The 20,817-nt window shown below is 46.2% G+C and overlaps 1 protein-coding gene across 3 annotated transcripts in view; it reads left to right on the top strand.

Annotated features, from left to right (window-relative positions):
• Positions 1–9,327: 9,327 nt before the first annotated feature.
• GNB1L (G protein subunit beta 1 like) overlaps positions 9,328–20,817 on the top strand; it is a 33,223-nt gene continuing 21,733 nt past the window's right edge. Inside the window, exons 1-4 of one of the 3 annotated variants that reach the window (XM_083149450.1) lie at positions 9,328–9,480; positions 11,679–11,893; positions 13,714–13,848; positions 14,772–14,897. In XM_083149450.1, the coding sequence (XP_083005576.1) occupies positions 13,733–13,848; positions 14,772–14,897 (242 nt within the window). In that variant the 5' untranslated portion in view covers positions 9,328–9,480; positions 11,679–11,893; positions 13,714–13,732. Of the gene's footprint in view, positions 9,546–11,678; positions 11,894–13,713; positions 13,849–14,771; positions 14,898–20,817 lie in introns of all 3 variants that reach the window. The other 2 variants (XM_083149434.1, XM_083149442.1) reach the window with 2 other exon arrangements.

Here is a 20,817-nt window from a genome sequence, read left to right as displayed (position 1 = left end):
TTCTACCGGAGAGGAGACAGAAAAAGTCGGCAACCCTGGTGTAGAGTTTGTATATTCTTTACTCCGGGTACTCCGGTTTCCTCCCAAAATCCAAAAATATACTGGTAGGTGAGTTGACTTCCAACAAAATTAACCCTAGAATGTCTGTGTGTGCGCAGAGGCGGATTGGCCCACCGGGAAACCGGGCCATTTCCCGGTGGGCCGGACCAGATTTCATTCTGGCTGGGCCGCTTACCTTTGTTAGAAGCGGCCGCAGCCCAGCCTGGTCACGAACGGCAGCATTGCCCACAACAAACATGGCCGCCGCATATATGCATATATTAAATGCACATATGCGGCGGCCATATTGGTTTTGGGCAATGCTGCACTGTCTGAGGAGTGGACGCAGGATGCCGACGGAAGCGCGGCTGTGAGTGATGTCCGCACACCCGCCACCCCCCCTGGCCGTGGCGACAGCAACCCCCGCCACCCCCCACCCCCCCCCCGCAGTGAGGAGCATCGGGCAGACAGGGGAATCAGCGGCCGTTGATTGGCTGAGAGAGCCCTCTGTCACGGCTCTCAGCCAATCAGCGGTTCACCTTTACTTTACTTTTCAAAATGGCAAGCCCGCTGTCCTCGCTCCACAGCCCCCCTTCACTAATGTGCACTAAGTTTTGGGGCCATCCTGCTCACTAAAAGCTGCAAGACATGCACAGGCAGCACACTGCACACCACAAAGGTATTCATCCTGGGGGAGGAGGGATGCAAGGGATTGCATACATCTGTATGCTGTACTGTATGTGTGTCAGTGTGCCCCATGCCATTATACAATGTGTGTGTCAGCGTGCCCCATGCCATTATACAATGTGTGTGTCAGCGTGCCCCATGCCATTATACAATGTGTGTGTCAGCGTGCCCCATGCCATTATACAATGTGTGTGTCAGCGTGCCCCATGCCATTATACAATGTGTGTGTCAGCGTGCCCCATGCCATTATACAATGTGTGTGTCAGCGTGCCCCATGCCATTATACAATGTGTGTGTCAGCGTGCCCCTTGTCATTATACAATGTGTGTGTAGGGTCACCACCCGTCCGGTTCGCCGGGTGTTCAGCAGTAGCTTGGCTGAGCTCCGACGCATTGCGGGTCCTCACTTGGGGCAGTGACCTCCTCTCTCTGCTGAGTGAGGTGACTTCCCCATCGTGAGATTTTGCGCCTTCTCCGTTGCCTCATGCTGTGCTCATTTGTCACCGCCGCTGGTCCAATTGGGCCTCTTGTATCTGGTAAACTTTTTTTTTTTTTAAACCGTGTGTGTGCTGGCTATTTGTGCAGTGCGCATCTGCTTTGTGAAGTGCGCAGTAGTTCAATTTGCCTTTGACTCCAACCTGTGGGGCATATATATAATGGGCATCAAGTGTGTGGCATATGTATAATGAGCATCAAGGTGTGGGGAATATGTATAATGGAGCATCACGGTGCGGGGCATAATGTGTAATGGGCATCACGGTGTGTTGAGTAATGTGTAATGGGCATCACGATGTGTGGCATAATGTGTAATGGGAATGAAAGTGTTTGGTATAACGTGTAATGGGCATTATAGCGTGTTGCGTGTGAATTACGGTGTGTTGCATAACATGTAATGGGTATTATGGCACGTGGTATAATATGTTTTGGGTGTGTGACGTGTAGCAAGCATAACGGTGTAAATTTTTGACGTGCGCCTTCGGCGCGCACTTTCCCTATTGTCCTTGGTTTTTAAAAATTGTTGAGCCCTGGCATAACTCGTAATGGGCATCATGGCCTCTGGTGCGCACTGTCACTGTTGTCTTTCTTTTATGAAAAATTGTTGAGCCCTGGCATAATGTGTAATAGGCACTATGGCATGTGGTATAATATAATATAATTTTTGGTGCGTGCCTTCAGCGTAACATGTAATGGGCATCACGGTGTGTGCCATAAATATAATGGGCATCAGTGTGTGTCGTAACGTGTAAGTGGTATTACCGTGTGCGAAATCAAGAAAAGATTGAAGCAAATGTAAAAAATAAGGCGGGTCAATGGGTGGGCTGTTGGTGTGGGTGAGCTACTAGCCATGACCCCACAGCGGCAAAAATGGGGCGTGACCTCGTTGAAATAGGCCACGCCCCCATGTCACTAGGTTACGCCCCCTAAAAATGTTGGCGCGCAACGGGTATCCTCGGCCCCCCTAGGGCTGCTTCAAATAATTTCCCGGGCTGCTTTTAATTCCCAATCCGCCCCTGTGTGTGCGTGTGCATGTTGTAGGGAATATAGATTGTAAGCTCCACTGGGGCAGGGACTGATGTGAATGTTCAAATATTCTCTGTGCTGCGTAATATGTGTGTGCTATATAACTAACTGGTAATAAATAAATAATAAAATACATAATGTAGGCTTGCACTTTTCAGCGATGTTCTTAAATAACTTTTATATGTCCCATATTTTTTAATAGTTGCAAACTGTTGCCCTCTGTAATCAACCATATAAGGTTATAGAGATTTTCCGGGCTCAGCTGCGCTGCCACAGCGGGCTGTCCCAGAAAATCTCCGGGCATACCACTATTATACAATGGGTGTGCGCCAGTGGTGTCCAGGTGTGCACCACTACAGCACACCCCAGGGACCAGCTCCAGTCCCCCCCTGTACCTTTGCTCCGGCGATCGGTACGCTGGAGCTTCCCTGACCCGCCCACCAGCCAGCCCGTCACTCATTTTACAGTGACGTCGGCAGCAGGCTCGGGTATGGTCGGCCAGCCTCGGGGGACTCGGAAGCGCTCAGGCACCCAAGTCCTCCTGAGCCGCGAACATCCTCCAGCCTGCCGCCGACGTCACTGCTAAATGTGACAGGCGGCTTAGGCAGGGGGAGAGAGGCAGCAAGGAAGCTCCGGCGTACTAACGACGGAGCGGAGGCGAGGGGGGGGGGCTGCTTCTAACTTTCTGTGGTGGGTTTTGCTGGGGCAGGATAAACCTGCCCTGGTAGGTTTGTCCTGCCCCAGCAAAACCCACCACTCAAGGGGTTAAAGATGGAGCGCCTGTCAGCTAGCCTGCAGGATCGCCAGATGTCCTGAGCTGGCGCAGGCTGGCAGACCGGAGCTCCATCTGACGGGGATGGCGATGGGGAGCGGCTTCCCTGCCAGTCTCCCCTTCAGGTGAGATGGGCAGGGCGGGTGGGGGTTGCAGGGGAGTAGTGGGGAGCCGGCGGGCTCCAACAGAACGGGGCGTGCAAGCCCTTTTCTGTCGGATGGCGCACAGCGGCGATTGATAATACTATACAGCTCCATTGAGAGCTGCTCCATCTGTATGTCACCATGCTCACAGCAGTTTCTGCTAATTGTCCCCAAACCAGCAGGTATGGTCCAACTAAAGGCAATGTTATTCATTTATGATGGCTGTAAAAATCCATTTGGCAGTTGTCTACTGTGACTCATGTAACTAGAAGGTAATGGCATTACAGCTTTGGTGCACGGATCACCATATGATAACTTAGGACATGAATGTCTTATAACTTATAATGGATGTGCTTTTATTTTAGCTTTGAAATACAATTATCACTGCAATGAGTTGACCTAGGTCTCCCCAGTCAGGATTCTTGACTATGGGATCTCATTGCCTATAAGTATCTACATTTTCAGTTTGGATTTTTGTGTTATAGCAAACGATAATCTATATTCAAGTCCCCGAAGTGGATGAACAATATGTACTGTAATTTTGTATATTAGGAAATTATTTCAGTAGTGTAGTTGTTTCAGGATTAATTATACAGCTTAATCTAAACATTGATTTTCCAGAGAGTAAAATATAAAAATTACAATAAAAGTATATGGGACCTGGCTTATGCCTGTTTGAGGGTTCTGCCACCTGCCCCTACACTTAACCTGGCTATGACTACATGTTTCCTTTGTCCTTTATAATGCCCAATAGTGCAATTCAATTGTTGCTCAATTCGGGCATGAATAGCCATGAGTGGGACACATTTTAGCCCGCAGCCTCCTGAGGTGGTGAGCAGAAATATGTGGATGGTTGGCTGTTTGGGAGACCAGTGTGTGTGGAAAAAAAAACCCTAAAGATTTCTCGATACAGGAAAACAGACATGAAAGACAAACGAATACCACTCTACGAGCCATATACCATGAGTAAAAAAAAATGCAATTCACATAGAACCTGACGTATGATCACTGGGAAGTCAATTGTCACAGGAAGGGGGGGGGGGGGACTAAATATTTGTTTTTCAGAGACAAACTTTTTTTCTGGCTCAGCAATGCCCGCGGGCCCCCACGATCTCAGCTGAACGGCCACTGCTGGTTAAGTTGTTATCGTTTCCACATCAGGTGGTTTCCTATTAATACCACCTGACCAAGGAGAGCTGGCAGTGCTGGAGGTAGGAGACCGGTCTTTCAGGGGGTCTGCGGTGTGGCCGGAATCAGGGGAAATCTACAGTAATTAGGTGAAATCTGACCCAATTTGCCTAGTGTTACCTTTATTCTTAAGGGCCTAACACACAGCACGATATGCAGGCATTTTCTGAGCGATTTTAACAAATCAGAAAATGCCTGAAAATGCATTTAAATCGCTGTGTGTATAGCCCACACAGCGATTTACATGCGTGCCCCCGCCATTCTGAATCTGTCCAAGATTCAGAGCTGACCCGCCGGACATTTCAGAGCAGTCGCTCAGAAAGCTCCTGCTCATCTCCCGCATGTGTGGCCGTGGGCAGATGAGCAGGGCTGTTCTGAGCGACTGAAGACGCTGAATGCCGCCATCAAGCCCGCAGACGCTGCCTCGCCGATGCCTACCTGCAGTCCTGCTGACGCTGCCTCCTGGTCCGCCGCGATGCGCCCACTCTCTTCACTGATGCTGCGGGAGAGGACGCAACATTAGACTCCAGACTGGGTATATATATATATATATATACAGTATATATATATATTTTTTGCTCCCACTGTACCATCAGTGGGGGTGATTCCACTAGCCACCAATACTTTAAAAGTTGTTTTTTGTTTTTTTTTGGGGGGGGGGGGGGGGGGACACTAGTGATTAAATTGTGTTTGTTTTGCTTTTGGGGGGGGGGGGGGGCACTGGCCACCAATGATTTAAAAGTTTTTTTGGGGGGCCACTGGCCACCAATGATTTAAAAGGTTTTGGGGGGCCACTAGAAGGAAATTGATTTTATATAGTGTGGCGAGCGCAGCAAACCACCGAGCCCGAAGCGTTGCGAGCTCCGCGAGGGGACGCGTAATACCTGTGAAGTAATGCGCGTGTGCTCGCCACGCTTCGGGCTCGAAAATCATCTCCACGCCGACGTGGATAGTGGGGGTATGGAAAGGTCGGAGGACGCGTACCGCCGACCCCTCGCGGGCTCGTTTCGCTCGCCACGCTTTGGGTTCACGTTCATAGTGGGGGTGGCGTGGGGGTGCATTTAACATTGTAAGCCCCCATTAGGGTGCTTATACAATTTAACATCGCATTGTATGCCATATACAATGGTATACAATGTTAAATTGTATACCATCGGTTGCCAATTGTGTCGCATCGCATGCCTTATGATCTGTGATGCGATGGGCGCCGCGATAGTACACAAGTACCTTTATTTTATTAAGTTTATTTAGGAAATTACCATATAACATTATTTTTGTGATGAAGTGCAGTTTTTACGTCACTTTCTGTGACAGTTGTAACAGATTTTAAATCTCCCATGCTGAATCTCCCATTATGAATCTCGGTACTTGTTTCCTAGCACGGCGCCCATCCCATACCATGGCATAACGTATGCGATGGTATGTGATGCGATAGTCTGATAAATGACCCGGAATGTACAATTAAATATCGTCGGCGTGGAGTTGATTTTAGATAGTGTGGCGAGCGCAGCGAGCCACCGAGCCCGAAGCGTGTTAAGTAATTTGCGTCCGCTCGCCACACTATCTAAAACAGGGCTGGGCAATTGTGGCCCTCCAGATGTTGATGAACTATGTATCCCAGCATGCCATGCATCAGTTTCAGCATGGCCACATAGCAAAACTAATGCAAAGCATCCTGGGATGTGTAGTTCATCAACATCTGGAGGGCCGCAATTGCCCAGCCCTGATCTAAAATCAACTCCACGCCGACGTGGATAGTGGGGGTATGAAAAGGTTGGAGGACGCGTACCGCGGCGCTCGCCACGCTTCGGGTTGGCGTTGATAGTGGGGGTGGCATTGACAATGGGGGTGCATTTAACATTGTAAAATGGTCAGGGTGCTTGTACAATTAAAAATCGCATCGCATGCCGCTATATTGCATGCGATGCACTGCAATGGAAAAGCGGGGGCGCCGTGCTAGAAAACAAGTACCTGAATCTCTGACACAAATCTCTCTGTATGTGGCTAATAATCTGAGAGAGTGAAATCTCCCGTTATGAATGTCTGGCACAAATCTCTGTGTATATAGGGCCCATTACTTCACGATACAAGTGGGCACAAACTTAAGGCCCCCATACACTATGCGATTTTGGGACGATTTCATCTGACTTCAGCACTTTGGGCCGATAACCGGGTGAAATCGTCCCAAAATCGCAGATGTGTGACATCTGATCCGATCTGATGCACGGTCCCGTGCGCATCAGATCGGATCAGGGAGGTCGGACGGTCTGCACATTAAGATCATGTCCGACCTCATGACTGACCGGGGAAGCAGTGGGATCAGCAGCTCTCATAGGGGGGTCGCCGGAGCGGGCCCTGATGCTTTAAATAGCTGGCGACGCCGGCGAGTGCTGACCTGGCCGGCCGGTGTGGGATCACAGACATCAGCAGCGGGGAGTGGGGACGGGCAGTGCAGTCACAGTGGCGGGTGTTAGATTTTTAAAATACCTGTCAAATGACTGGCTGTTCTCTGATTGGCTGAGAGCTCTTAGCCAATCAGAGAACGGACAGTCATTTGACAGGTATTTTAAAAATCTAACACCCGCCACTGTGACTGCACTGCCCGTCCTCGCTGCTGATGTCTGTGATCACACACCGCCCGGCCAGGTCAGCACTCGCCGCCACCAGCTAGTTAAAGTGTCAGGACCCGCTGCCCGCTCCGGCGTCCCACTGCTGAGTATCGCCGCCCGCCCCACTGCTGAGTATCGCCGCCAGCCCCACTGCTGAGTATCGCAGCCCGCCCCCTGCTCCTCACAGTCACCGCCCACCCCCTGCTCCTCACTGCCCGCTGCAGCTCCCCATTACATGTGATAAATCGCAAGCAATTTACCACATGTGAATTGGCTCATCAAGTGCAAAGCACAGCAAGTCACTGTGGGGTAGATTTCCCTAACCTTCGTTATGCTGCTAGTCTCGCTTCACCACTTTTCCGTGGTAAAGCGGACCCCCCAGTTCGCCCGAATGTATCATACCTTATGTTTACGTTATGGGGGTGCGTTATCCCCACCCAATGGGGATACGATGTCTCCCATAAGGGATGTGCGCTCCTCCCCGGCTGTGTGTTCTGCGCATGTGCCTGTTTCCCTGACACGTGATGTGTCACTGGCACATGCGCAGTTTTCCATGTTTGGTGCCGCTTGTTGGTCTCCGGCTTCTTCAAATTAAAACTGCGCATGCGCTGGGTAATGTTTGCAGGGGATGCTGTATACCCGGCGCATGCGCAGTTTTAATTTGAATACGCCGTAGACCAACAAGCGGCGCCAAACATCACAAACAGACCTACAGCACCAGAAAATGATGGCGATATAAACAGAGGAGCGCGTGGCCAGCGGGAAGCTTCTTACATAAGGTATGAGCCAAGAGCTCAGTTGCAATTAACGAATACACGTTAGACCTGGGGTAGCCAACCCTAGTCCTCGAGAGCTACCAACAGTGCATGTTTTGCAGGTCTCCTCACAGAATCACAAGTGAGCTCATTAGCTCCATCTGTGTATCTTTTAAAATGTGTCAGTGATTAATGAGTGCAGCTGTGCAGCAGCTAGGTTGTCTGGAAAATGTGAACTGTTGGTAGCTCTCGGGCTAGGGTTGGCTACCACTGCGTTAGACCTTCTCCCCCATACCGCCGCACGCTAAACACCCGCATTGCAGGTTTCATAGACAGGGGAAGCGCTATCCTCTGCTTTAAAGCACGGGGATAGCGCATATGCCCCTTATCGCCAGGTCATAATCTACCCCTGTGCCCGAAGGATGGAGAGTGCAGCGAGTGCAAGAGAGTGGATACGTATACATTCAGTGTCCAGATACTACCCACTTGCCTTGTGTAACACAAATACATTTTATTTTCTCAACAGTGGCCAAGTACTGCACAATTGCTGTTTTGCAGGGACACTGATCTGTTTCAAAGTTGCTGGATAAGGAGAGAGGGAGCAGTGACAGAGATTGGAAGTAGAACCATATAGGGACTGTAGGTGGGGGTGGGGAGTTTGGGACCTGAAATCTGTCACTGCTCAAAGTGAAAAACAGTCACAGCGCAAAGTGAAAGTACATTGAAAAAGCCGTCATTTTGATGACCTTTTAACTAGAATAGGAAAAAGGGTATGGGTAAAATCCGGAATCGGATAAAACACCGGAATGCCGGACTGGACATCAAACTCTGCATTCCGGAGCTTGTAGTATCCGGTCCGGGGGTGTCCTGTCCGGGGGTGCTCCATCTGATGAGGCTGCTCTCGCACCTGTCACCTGGGAGAGGAGAGGGGGGAGAATACAGCCTCACCGCATGGTCCGGGGGTGTAATAAAAACTGGAACGTTCCAGACCACACGGGGAGGCTGTAATCTCCCCTTCCCCATGTCCCTGGTGTGAGCAATCACAGGCATCCCCCCGGACAAGACACCCCCCGCATGGGACACCCCTCGGACCAGACACTATAAGCTCCGGAATGCAGAGTTTGATGTCTGGTCCGGCGTTCCGGTGTCTTATCCGGGTCCGGTTTTTACTTAGTCCCTAGGAAAAAGGCTGCGCTGCCCAGAGCCTGACCAATTGTATTCTGGACACAGCATAACAGCCGCAGTAGCTACTAGCTAGTTCCTGCCCTCTCAGCTGGCTATACCGCAGAGAAAGCCGGGGCGGCCATCTCCCTTCCCCATACCTCCCAACATGATCCTCTCCAGGAGGGACACATTGCTCTGCTCCTGCACATTCCTCTTAATGTATAATTGCCATCACCTGTGTTGCAGCACCTTTCTTATCAATTAACCTGTTTAACACAGGTCATGGCAATCATACATTAAGAGGAATGTGCATGAGCAGAGCAATGTGTCCCTCCTGGAGAGGGTCATGTTGGGAGGTATGCTTCCCTGTTAAACATCGGTATTGTAACCGTTTCTGGCTGCGTCCCGCATTTGCATTAATGAGCGCCTCCCGGCTTCAGCCGCGGGAACCGTGTGTTCGGGACTCGGAGAAGCGTACAAGACAGCGAATGACGCAGCCAGTGAGCGGCGCTGTGCTGACGGGCGTCAACTGCGATACGTCAATGCAGCGCGACTCTCAGCCGCGTCACGGTGCCGGGCGGAGCGCCTGGGAGATACAGCATGGTAGGGGGAGCCGCTGTCTCAGCTGGAGGAGTTGCTGTTATTACAGGTGGCCGTGGCCGTGGCTGGTGCGGGTCGTCCCATTCACCTCTCTCCCTCCCCTCTTGGTAGCGATAAGCAAATGTCAGCGTCCTTCCAGGTGCCTGTGGACTACCCACCTGGCAGAGTGAGCCCTCAGCTGCAGTGTGATACACGAGTGATGCTGGTGCCGCAGTGTACAAGCAAGCATGCCCTAGCTGTCGTTCTGTGTACACTGCACCCTGGCTTTATGGACGTCGCCTACTGATTCAGGCTTTTGTATTTTAGTTTTGTTAAAAAAGTAATATGATAACAAAATAATATCTATCTGCCAATACAAGTCACAACAGTGCAGGTGGGGGCGTGGGGTGGCAGGCCGGGGGACTTGCCTGTGGGAACGCCCACCATTTCATGGTGCCCATCTGCTTCCAGCACAGGGTGCCTGCAGATCTGCAAGCACAGGAGAAATCATTCAATGGTCACCGATCATCGAATGATTTCTCCCCCACTCCCAAGGCTGTGAATGAGTGTGCGGGCAGCGTCAGGTGGACTCACAGCCTTGCAAGTCAACCAGAATAACCTCCATTATCGGCAGTGACTATGCTCAGCTTGGAACCGGGGGACATCACTAAATAATATTGGGTACTTGTGTATTATCACGGTGCCCACTACGCTATTTGCGGTAGTGAAATCGCATCGCATGCCATATTGTATGGGATGCAATGCGATTTTCCTATCTAATGTATTCACTGCTCTGTGTCAGTGAATCCATTAAAAAGATAGGGTGCGATAAAAAATCACATTGCATCATTGTGTGCCATGCGATGGTGTGCGATTAAAAATAGCATCCCATTGTCTCGCATGCCATTATGGAATGCGATGCGATGAAATATGGGTTCTGATGGAACCTAGAATAATGCCATTTAATGGTAAAATAACATATAATGTCATTTATTTTGGACCCCCACTATCCACGTCATCCCGAAGTGTGGTGAGCGGCTGCGGTACTTGTCTGACCGAAATTTTCATACCCCCCCTATCCACATCGGCACGGAGTTGATTTTATTTAGTGTGGCGAGCGCAGCGAGCCACCGAGCCCGAAGCATGGCAAGAGGACGCGTAATACATGTTACGCTCGCCACACTATATAAAATCAACTCCACGCCAACGTGGATAGTGGGGGTATGAAAAGGTCGGTCGGACGCGTACCGCTGCGCTCGCCATGCTTCAGGGTCACGTCGATACTGGGGGGGCATTAATAAATGACATTATATGTCATTTAATGCTATAGTACATTAAATGCCATTATAAGCATCAAAATCGCATCGTATGCCATACCATAACGGCATGCAATGCGATTTGCGTACGTAGTAAATGTGGGCGCCGTGATAATACACAAGTACCTAATATTGTTAAACATTATCGTTCATTGTGCATACGATGATATAGTTAACAATATTGGTGGTGGCTGGAATCGGCATGCAATCCTGCAGCCCTAGGTGGTTCGACGACTTCTAGCACCAGCTTAAGAGTCGTTCACATTTTTATGAATTTTCTATATTAAAGTGTGCATCAGCCATTTTGTTTCTAGTTTACATTCCCGCCCAGCAGTGAAGCACCTGAAGTTCCATGATTTAGACTTTTCTCCCTTCTTTTATTAATTAAGACCACTTACCTTGGTTTACGGCTACTATTTTGTTTATGTTTGGGCTTAAAGGCCCAAAAATCTTAAAACCAACACATATCAAAGTGGAATCCTGTGTGCGTCAGTGATGTTAACAATGGGTAGTATATGACCTCATTAGACAAGTTCTCCTATAAAGGAGGCACAAGAATTTCAAGTGTTTCATGGTTGCAAGGTTCCTACAATTAGACTAATCTTTGCTCCATGAGCACATCTAGAAGCTTACCTTCATTGAGAGGATACCGAGCTTCCCTCACCTCATTTTGGTCATCAACAGCACTTCATGTTCGTTTTACCGTGCAGAAGCTGGTGAATCACAGTGATATCTACTATATATGTTAATCCAAGGCCTCTTCTTTGATTCAGATGTTCACCAAGTCTTACTTTAAACCAACTAAATTCCAGAGCTTCTTGGACCTACTTCTATAAGATTTTGTTTTTGGCTTGCCTTTGTGCCTAATCTGAGCCATAGTTTATTTGCTTATTTTGATTTTTTCAGCTCTCCAGGTCATCTTCTGAAGGAGTGATAAAAGCCTGCCTTTTCCCTGTCTGTGGATGCTTCTGTGATCACACACGCTGGGGACTTTTTGATAAAGATCTGCAAGGTTTCCCATCCAAATTGCGATGTACCCCTGTAATGAGTCCAATCAAAGGGTCTTCAGGCATACCTCGTCAATGAATTAGTGGTTTGTTTCCTACAGTACAGAGTTAATGGTAAGATATGATAACTACTGGTGATTCTAATAATCCATGATTGTTCATGTCAATTTTTGTGTATGACTTTCTGTCTCTGAATGGGCAACATCCATGGTAGTTGCTTTTTTCATTCGGATCATGTTTTTTAGAACTCATTCTCAAACTCAACCTTAAATCAGTAATAATAAAGTACATTATTTAATTTTAGTTACCAATTCTTTACAAAGCAGCTTGATAATTATCTGTTTTTCCTTTATTATTTTTTATGACTCCTATTTAATTTTGACTATACTGTAAGTCTGAAGATTTTCCTTGGTTATGTGACTTCCGTGACAACTAGTCATATAGTACAGTGAGCAAGAAGGGTTTCTAAAGGTGCCCATACACGGTGCGTTTTTTTGTGTGCGATGCGCTCTCCCGCGCTGCACATACATTTTGAACTAGATTGCATCGCACGCATGTGATGCTATCTATTCAACTATTGTACCGTGTATGGGCACCATTGAACCTTTATGAATATGTGTGCGCTGTTCCATCCACTCCCTCCTTCACCCTCCTCTGTGTCTTTATAGCAGACTGTTTCTAACTTGCTCTGGTTGATAGATCTGCAGTGTCTAGGTCAACACAAGCAAAAAGTCGGCATTAAAAGGTTGATTCATGAAAAGGTCGACATGCGTTTTTCACATGTGTTTCGACATGCTTCAGCGCGGGCTGGTGTCCCCCTGCATGCGCAGTCTAATGCTGGGCAGTGTCTGAGCACCCGCTCAGACGCTGCCTGGCTTCTCCCGGTACCCGGCAGAGCAGCACTGCGCAGCGTGACCTCTCAGCGTGATGAGATCAGAGGTCACGCCTGGCAGTATGAAGCCGCGCCGCCTGCCCAACTAGCCAGCACTCCAAGCCAGCCAGCAGCATAAACCACCCGTCCCCCCACCCACCCAGCAACCTGGCTCCTGGCTCCCAGGAACGGCATGAAGCTGATCGCCCGCCCGGCAACCCATCCGCTCGGCAACTCAGCCGGCAACCCAGCTGCACGTGCCAAATGTAAGTAAATGCGGAGCAGCCAGGGCATTTAGTTTATTAGGAAAGCCAATCCCGGGAATCCCGGGATTGAGCATTTTTCAATCCCAAATCCCGAGATTGAAAAAAATGCCCTGGCATTGGCTTCCCTAGTGCAGTCTCTCACAGTGGTGGTGTTTTGGTAAACATAGTCCTGTTCCTAGTTATGACCTCTGGAACCCTGATAGCAGTACCCTCATGTTCCCCCACTAAGGTAACTCTTACCACAGGTAATCCGGTCATCTTAATGCTGTGCTCCTGCTCTGTTACCCCAGTGATTGGATTGGTCCTGTAAATTGAGTTACCAGCTGGTTGGAAGTTGCACAGATCAGCTGACCGAGGTCACATATAGAAGGAGCATGTCAGACACTGATCCTTCTGGCAGAGAAGAGCAGAAGTAGGGAAAATGGGTGGAAGCCCGTATAATGCCACCTGAAAGTGTGGCTCTATTGTCACAGGGCTTCCTCCAGTATTTTTTTACAGTTTTATTTTAGTCAATTTCAGCAGATCACATTTCCCATTACAAGTATGGGAAATGTGATCTGATTGCTAAACATAATTTATATCTTAAGGCCTTAAAGGAGAATTTCACAAATCATTTAATTGCCCATTTGTGTCTTACTAAAATATTGTATAAAGGGTGTAAAAACATTTGTTGAATTATTTTACTAAAAATAATGTATCTGATATTATTTTCCAGAAATGCTTTGTAATCCATTAGCTCTGTACATTCTTTTCATGTAGTCTTTTGACGGTGTCACTTTTATTTATTTTTTTTCTAGCGAGGTGACCACTTTGAAAATGACTCTTCCATCCCCAGATCCAAAATTTGATCTTAGAGGTGCTGGTGGAGAAATCAATTGCCTGCATTTCAGTTGTAATGTTGGTAAACCATGTCCTCCACTTCTATTTTCGGGGTGAGTGATATTAAACTTTTGGATGGATTTTATTTTAGAGCACCTATTACAAATATAAGTGCTGTAAAAATACATTTTTAATATTTTAACTTTCGGAATGACTTTCACGTTATACTATATGTATCATTGATATGAGTTTACAATGAACATTCAAATAACATAACTGACCCTAATGATCCCATATTAAAACAATTTACTTAACTTAATGTTTTTTTCTCTATCTTTCTCAATAAGAAACTTTTGTACTAGGGGTGCCCTGAAAAAAATCTGATTCTCCAGGGTGCCTTGAATCAAAAAAGTTTGGGAACCCCTGCTTTAGTGTATTTACCTTTTATTTAAATCGCTTCAGACTATTATCATTTGTAATCATAAAAGGTTATAGAGAAGTTATGGCCATCGCGCTCACAACAGTTTCTGTGCAATTGTCCCAATATAATAATAATAATAATCATTTTATTTATATAGCGCACTTTCTCCAACAGGAGTCAAGACACTTATATTGCTATGTGTGCGCTGTCCCCAAACCAGCAGGATTAGTAAGATCCAACTAAAGGCAATTTAGTCATTTATGACATACATAAATCCTTTTGGCAGATGTCTACTGTTGGCAGTGCTTGCAGTCATCCACCCAACTCATGTACTGTAACTAAGAGAAGGCAATGACATAACAGCTTTGGTGCACTGATCACCACATAAATATTTAGGACATCAATGTCTCATAACTTATAATTAATGTGCATTTATTTTATATTTGAAAAATAATTATCACTGCAATGAGTTGTCACGACCCTTTTTAAAATACTTTTTTTAAGCAGCCAGTTCTCAAAAGCCCAAGTGTCGTTTCATAAGTTGTGCTCTGCATTAAGAGGCTGCCTTGTGGCCAGACCTTAAATACTTTTTTGTCTCTTTCTTGTTATACCTAGATCCTCCAATGGACAGATCCATGTGTGGAATCTAAATACACGTAGAGCAGAGACCCTGCTAAATGGACATAATGGCAAATCGGTCTACTGGATCTACACTCTTCATAATAGAGACAGTCTCATGAGGTAAAGCCACCCTTACGCTGAAGCTATCGCTTTTCATTTTATTTTTGAAATTGTGTTGCAGGTTTTTTTTTTTCCAACACCTTTAACTATTACAATATAATAATAGTGTAAAGCAGCTTTTCCCATGTAAAGTATTCAGTGCACTGCAGTTAGGGTCTAATTCAGATCTGATTGCTCATCTGCAATTTTGCAGATGACAGCAAGTGGTTAACCGCTGCCCAGACGAGTGAATAGTGAAAATGTTCACAAACCGGTATCCTGTTGCACCTCCATATGCAATTCATTCACCATGAAATGATTTCCCAGTCTGTGCAAATGTAAGTCTGACCCTTCTACAACTCAATAACAGGATGATCCCTTATAATGCCTGGACATGTCTGCATTTTTTTCATGCCAGGTTACCACCTCCAAACACCAAGGGTATTGAGAGTTGATATTTTCATTATTTATATTGTTAATTGAGCTTGCACATTAACGCTATGATCCGTATGCATGTGCAATCAACGGATCAACGCAGAAAGAGGCCCTTAAGGCGCCCAAATGGCCTACTTTTAGATGTTTTTTGGCTCACACTTCAGGAGGGTGCAAGTAGAAATGTGCAACAAGTGATGGGTGCTTTAAAACAATTGAATAGCTCCTGCTCACCTTAGACCGGTGACACGGGCAAGCAAAACAATTAGTTCACATCCTATTGTTTTTTAAAACCTATAACTGCTTTGTAGCAGTCATTTCATATGTGTTGGTTATAACCCAACAGTTTTTCTGCTCTTGATGTGTCACAGACTGTAGAGCCATTATCAGCTTCTTTTGTCTATATAAGAAGCAGAGTTCATGGCTGACTACACTGCCGTCTTCAGCAATAAAGCAACCGTTGTTATTTTAATATCTTTTTTTCTTTTAAGTGTCAAGTTGGAGGATATATTTTTAATGCAGGTGGCTCTAGCAATGTTTAATAATAAGGCTGGCCCCTTCATTTGCTACCTCGGCTCCATTGAGTGCAGGGCATTTATTATGATTTGCAAGAAAGGACTCCCTATGCCAAGCCTGTTCCTCAATGGTCAGACTCACCGTTGTGCTACGCAAATGCAGGTGTGTGTCCCTCGCCCATCTCTTCCTCAAAGTTAATTTTGTTTGGAGCTCTTTCAGTAGAGTGTACAATTCGCTGGAGTGTGAAATAAGAATGATGTTTGTGGCAGCTGTCTATTTTTAAGTTTACAAACAGGCAGATTGCACATAAGTTTTACATTGTGCGCCAGGCCTCTCTGCCGACACCTGATAATCCTTTTAAAGTGGATTTTTTTAGGCCTAGCTTATAGTCTATACCTGTTTACACAGCAAGGGGTACTTGTGTATTTTGGCGGCGCCCATCGCATCGCATACCATAACGCATGCGATGGTATGCGATGCGATGCGATATCGCGCAATGGCATACAATTGGAAAATTGTATGACATTGTATATGGCATACAATGCGATTAAACATTGTATAAGCACCCTAATGGGTGCTTACAATGTTAAATGCCCCCCCACGCCACCCCCCCCCCCACTATAAACGTGAACCCGAAGCGTGGCGAGCGCAGCAAGCCCGCGAGGGGCGGCGGTACGCATCCTCCGACCTTTTCATACCCCCACTATCCACGTCGGCGTGGAGTTGAGAATAGAAAGTGTGGCGAGCGCGTCGCATCGCACGCCATCAGGTGCATGGCATGCGATGCGATTTAAACATCGCGCGATGGAGATCGGGGGCGTCGCCAAAATACACAAGTACCCAGCAAGGCTTTTCATTGTGCTTTTTTGTGGTCACCAATAAAGTATAATTTTGGAACTGGGGTATGCCCCAACTAACATTCTCTTCATCAAATGGGTTTAGGGGCTTTGCAAACTGGAAACTTTGAATACTTGATAAGGTGTATTTAAAGACTTATACCTCATCCTATAAGTTGGGATTAATTATTTATAGGGGCCTATTTACTAGGATCACATAATCAATGCAAACTGTGCAGGATCTTGCCTCTCCTTGTTTGTTTGTTCATCTTGGTGCTCTGCTATCCATTGTTACCTGAAATATGGGGCTCATTCCCTGTTGAGGGGAGAGTGGAAGATATTTCATTTCCATACATGGTTGCATCCTGACAATAAAGCTTAAAGCTCATCAATAAGACAGTATCTCTCTTTTGGCCTCAAAGAAAAGTATTATTTTACTAGTTAAAAGCCCATCAAAACTACGGCTTCTCAAACTCTCCCCCCCTCCCCCAGTCCCTATCTGCTCCTACCTCCAATCTCTGTCTTTACAGCTCCCTCTCTCCATATTAATGAAGTTTGATACAAATCATTGTCCCTGACAATATGGCTTTCACTTTAGTAATTTGGTCCATCGAGTGGCCTCTAGTGGTCACTCGCGGTACCTCACTTCATAGAGGTGAGGAATAGTTAGCCTTTTATATAAAGAGATAAGTAACAATTACCTTTTTGTTATTAGTTGCAAGGAAAGTGCTTTGTATAAGTGGATAGTTTAAAGTAATTTCAGGTCTCCATTTAGCAAATGATTCCTCTAGGGCAATCACATTTACATTGTAAAAATCTAAATGAAATCATTGAATCTGATTAATGAGAAACATTGGCTAGAAGTACACTGTACTTGTAATTGCTTGTTATTTTGCCCTGAAGATAATTAACAAGTTATTGCTTTCCTGTGGATGCTGATCAGCTTTTTGTTCAAACTCCGGTGTCTTTCACTTATTACCTTTTCAGTGTTTCCTTAATACTTAAATGTACCTTGGAGAGAGATAAAGTACCAGCCAAACGGACCCTAACTGTCATGTTAAATTAAGTGTTTGAAAAATGACTGGAGCTGGTTGGTTGGTACTTTGGGGGTATCATATTGGCAACATTAAATTGCTGAAGGCAATGGATCCCTGGGGGCTATCCAATTATCTCTAACAAGTTGCCACATATCGGAGATTATAGAAGCATAATCTCCAGATAGCAACCCTTTCAGCCCATTCTCTGCAATTACACAACATATCCCAGATCCCATGTGTTATAGCCCAAAAACTGGTAATTTATCGCACATTAAAAAAAAAAGGGCTATAATATAAAACAGCCATATAATACCATTGTGCTAAACATGGCAATATTAGCCTGTTTTTTGCCATGCGGTAAATTTCCAACAGCAATATTTATTTATTTATTTATTTGCAGTTTCTTATATAGCGCAGCAGATTCCGTTGCGCTTTACAATAGTAGACAGTGATAAAACAAACTGGGTAACAGACAGACTTGGTGGTTAGAGGGCCCTGCTGCAAGCTTACAATCTATAGGGATATAGGAGGGAAACACAAGGACAGGCACCAGTAATAGCATAGCAGTCCCAACAAGTTACAAGTCCAGAAGGGAAGCTATATAATACATAAGTGCCTCAGAGGGTTATGCGTGTAGAACTTAAATATGATAGGCTTGCCTGAAGAGGTGAGTTTTCAGGGAACGCTTGAAGGTTTGGAGGCTAGTGGAAAGTCTTATTTTGCATGGAAGGGCATTCCATAGGATGGGAGCAGCCCGATGAAAGTCCTGTAATAGTGAATGGGAGCTAGTGATCCGCTCAGATGAAAGACGCAAATCTTGTGCAGAGCGGAGTGGTCGAGATGGGAGATATTGTGTGATAAGTGCAGAGATATATGCTGGTGCAGTATGGTTAATAGCTTTATATGCAAGTAGAAGTGTTTTATATTGAATACGGTAATATACAGGCAACCAATGGAGGGACTGGCAGAGCGGATCAGCAGACGATGAGCGTCTTGCAAGGAAGATCAGCCTAGCAGCAGCATTTAAAATGGATTGCAGTGGTGAGAGTCTGTTCTTGGGAAGTCCAGTTAGGAGACTATTGCAATAATCAATGCGGGATATAATGAGTGCATGGATAAGAGATTTAGTAGTGTCTTGTGTGAGATACGGTCGTATTTTGGATATGTTTTTTAGATGCAAGTAACATGATTTGGAGACAGATTGAATGTGGGGAACAAAGGACAGGTCAGAGTCGAGGATGACCCCTAAGCAACGAGCTTGTGGGGTAGGGTAGATTGTCGAGTTGTCAACAGTGATGGAGATATCTGGATGGTAACTGTTCTTAGTTGGCGGGAATATAAGTAATTCAGTTTTGGAAATATTGAGTTTGAGTTGGCGAGAAGACATCCAAAGTGAGATGGCAGAGAGACATTCAGAGACTCGGCCCAAAACCACTGGTGACAACTCTGGGGTTGATAGATAGATTTGAGTATCATCCGCATATAAGTGATACTGAAATCCGAAGGAGCTGATTAGTTTGCCAAGCGAGGAGGTATAGATTGAGAAAAGCAGAGGACCTAAGACTGAGCCTTGCGGAACTCCGACTGACAGAGGTAGTGAAGAGGAAGTAGAGTCAGAGAAGCGAACAGTGAAAGAGCGATCAGATAGGTAAGATGTGAACCAGGAAAGGGCTGTATCATTAAGACCTAGGGAGTGTAGTGTTTGTAAAAGGAGAGTGTGATCCACAGTGTCAAACGCAGCAGAAAGATCTAGAAGAATAAGCAGTGAGTAATGGCCTTTAGACTTAGCTGTTACCAGATCATTCACCACTTTAGTCAGTGCTGTCTCAGTGGAGTATTGAGAGCGAAAGCCTGACTGAAGCGGGTCTAATAGGGTGTTGGAGTTAAGAAAGTTTGTTAGGCGAGAGTAGACAAATCTCTCGAGTACTTTGGAGAGGCATGAGAGCTGAGAGATAGGACGATAGTTAGAGAGAGAGTTAGGGTCAGAATTGTGTTTTTTCAGAATGGGAGTAATCGCTGCATGTTTGAGCAGAGACGGAAAAGTACCAGTAGCAAGAGAGATTGCAGATTTTAGTTAAGGTTGAAATAAGCACAGGAGATAGATTTTTAATGACTTGTGCAGGTATAGGATCAAGAGGAGAGGTAGTAGAGTAAGAGGATAAGAAGAGTGCGGATACTTCCTTTTCATTTGTGGGCTCAAACGAAGAGAAAGTGCCAGAGGGTTCAGGTGTGGCAGAAAGAGGGTTAGAGATTGTGGAGCATACCATTTCATCTCAGATGTTATCAATCTTGTCCTTAAAGTAGGAGGCAAGTTCTTGTTCACTGATGGTAGCCGGTGGGGGAGGAGGGGGAGGGTACAGAAGAGACTTAAATGTGTTAAAAAGTCGCCTAGGGTTGGTGGCATGAGAAGAGATGAGAGATTGGTAGTATGTTTGTTTGGCCGTGTCCAAAGCATTGCAGTAGGAGTGGTAGCTAGTCTTATATGTGAGGAAATCAGTAATATTACGAGATTTACGCCATTGGCGTTCAACTTTACGTGACTGATTTCGTAGTTGTCTTGTTGTGTTGGAGTGCCACGGTTGGCATCTAAGCCTACGTGGGGTATAATGGGTAGCTGGAGCCACTTCATCAAGGGCTGTTTCAAGAGTCTGGTAGAGGTGGGAAACAGCAGAGTCAGGAGAGGTAAATGTAGAAATTAGTGAGAGCTGTTGTTGCAGGGAGGTGGAAAGTTGTGGAAAATTAATAGCATTAGTATTTCTGCGGGTTAGAGTAGGCTTGCATGATTTCTGTGTCAGTGAGCTTGGGGTAATGGAAGAGAGTGAGAGGGTAATGAGATTGTGATCAGAAAGAGGGAAGGGAGTGTTAGTAAAATCAGAGACTGAGCACAGCCTGGTGAAAACAAGGTCAAGGCAGTGGCCTTCCTCATGAGTAGCGGCGTCGGACCACTGGGAGAGGCCAAGAGAGGAGGTTAGAGGAGTTTGGAGGCATGCAGAGATGGTGGACTGCCAATAGCAATGTTGAAGTCACCCAGGATGATAGTGGAGATGTCAGAGGATAAGAAATGGGGGAGCCAGGCAGAGAAATCTTCCAGAAATTTAGATTTGGGAAGCCCAGGTGGGC

This window comes from Crinia signifera, chromosome 1 (assembly GCF_055691185.1).
Source record: "Crinia signifera chromosome 1, ASM5569118v1, whole genome shotgun sequence".
NCBI lineage: Eukaryota > Metazoa > Chordata > Amphibia > Anura > Myobatrachidae > Crinia > Crinia signifera.
This window is presented reverse-complemented; position numbering and strand designations above follow the sequence as displayed.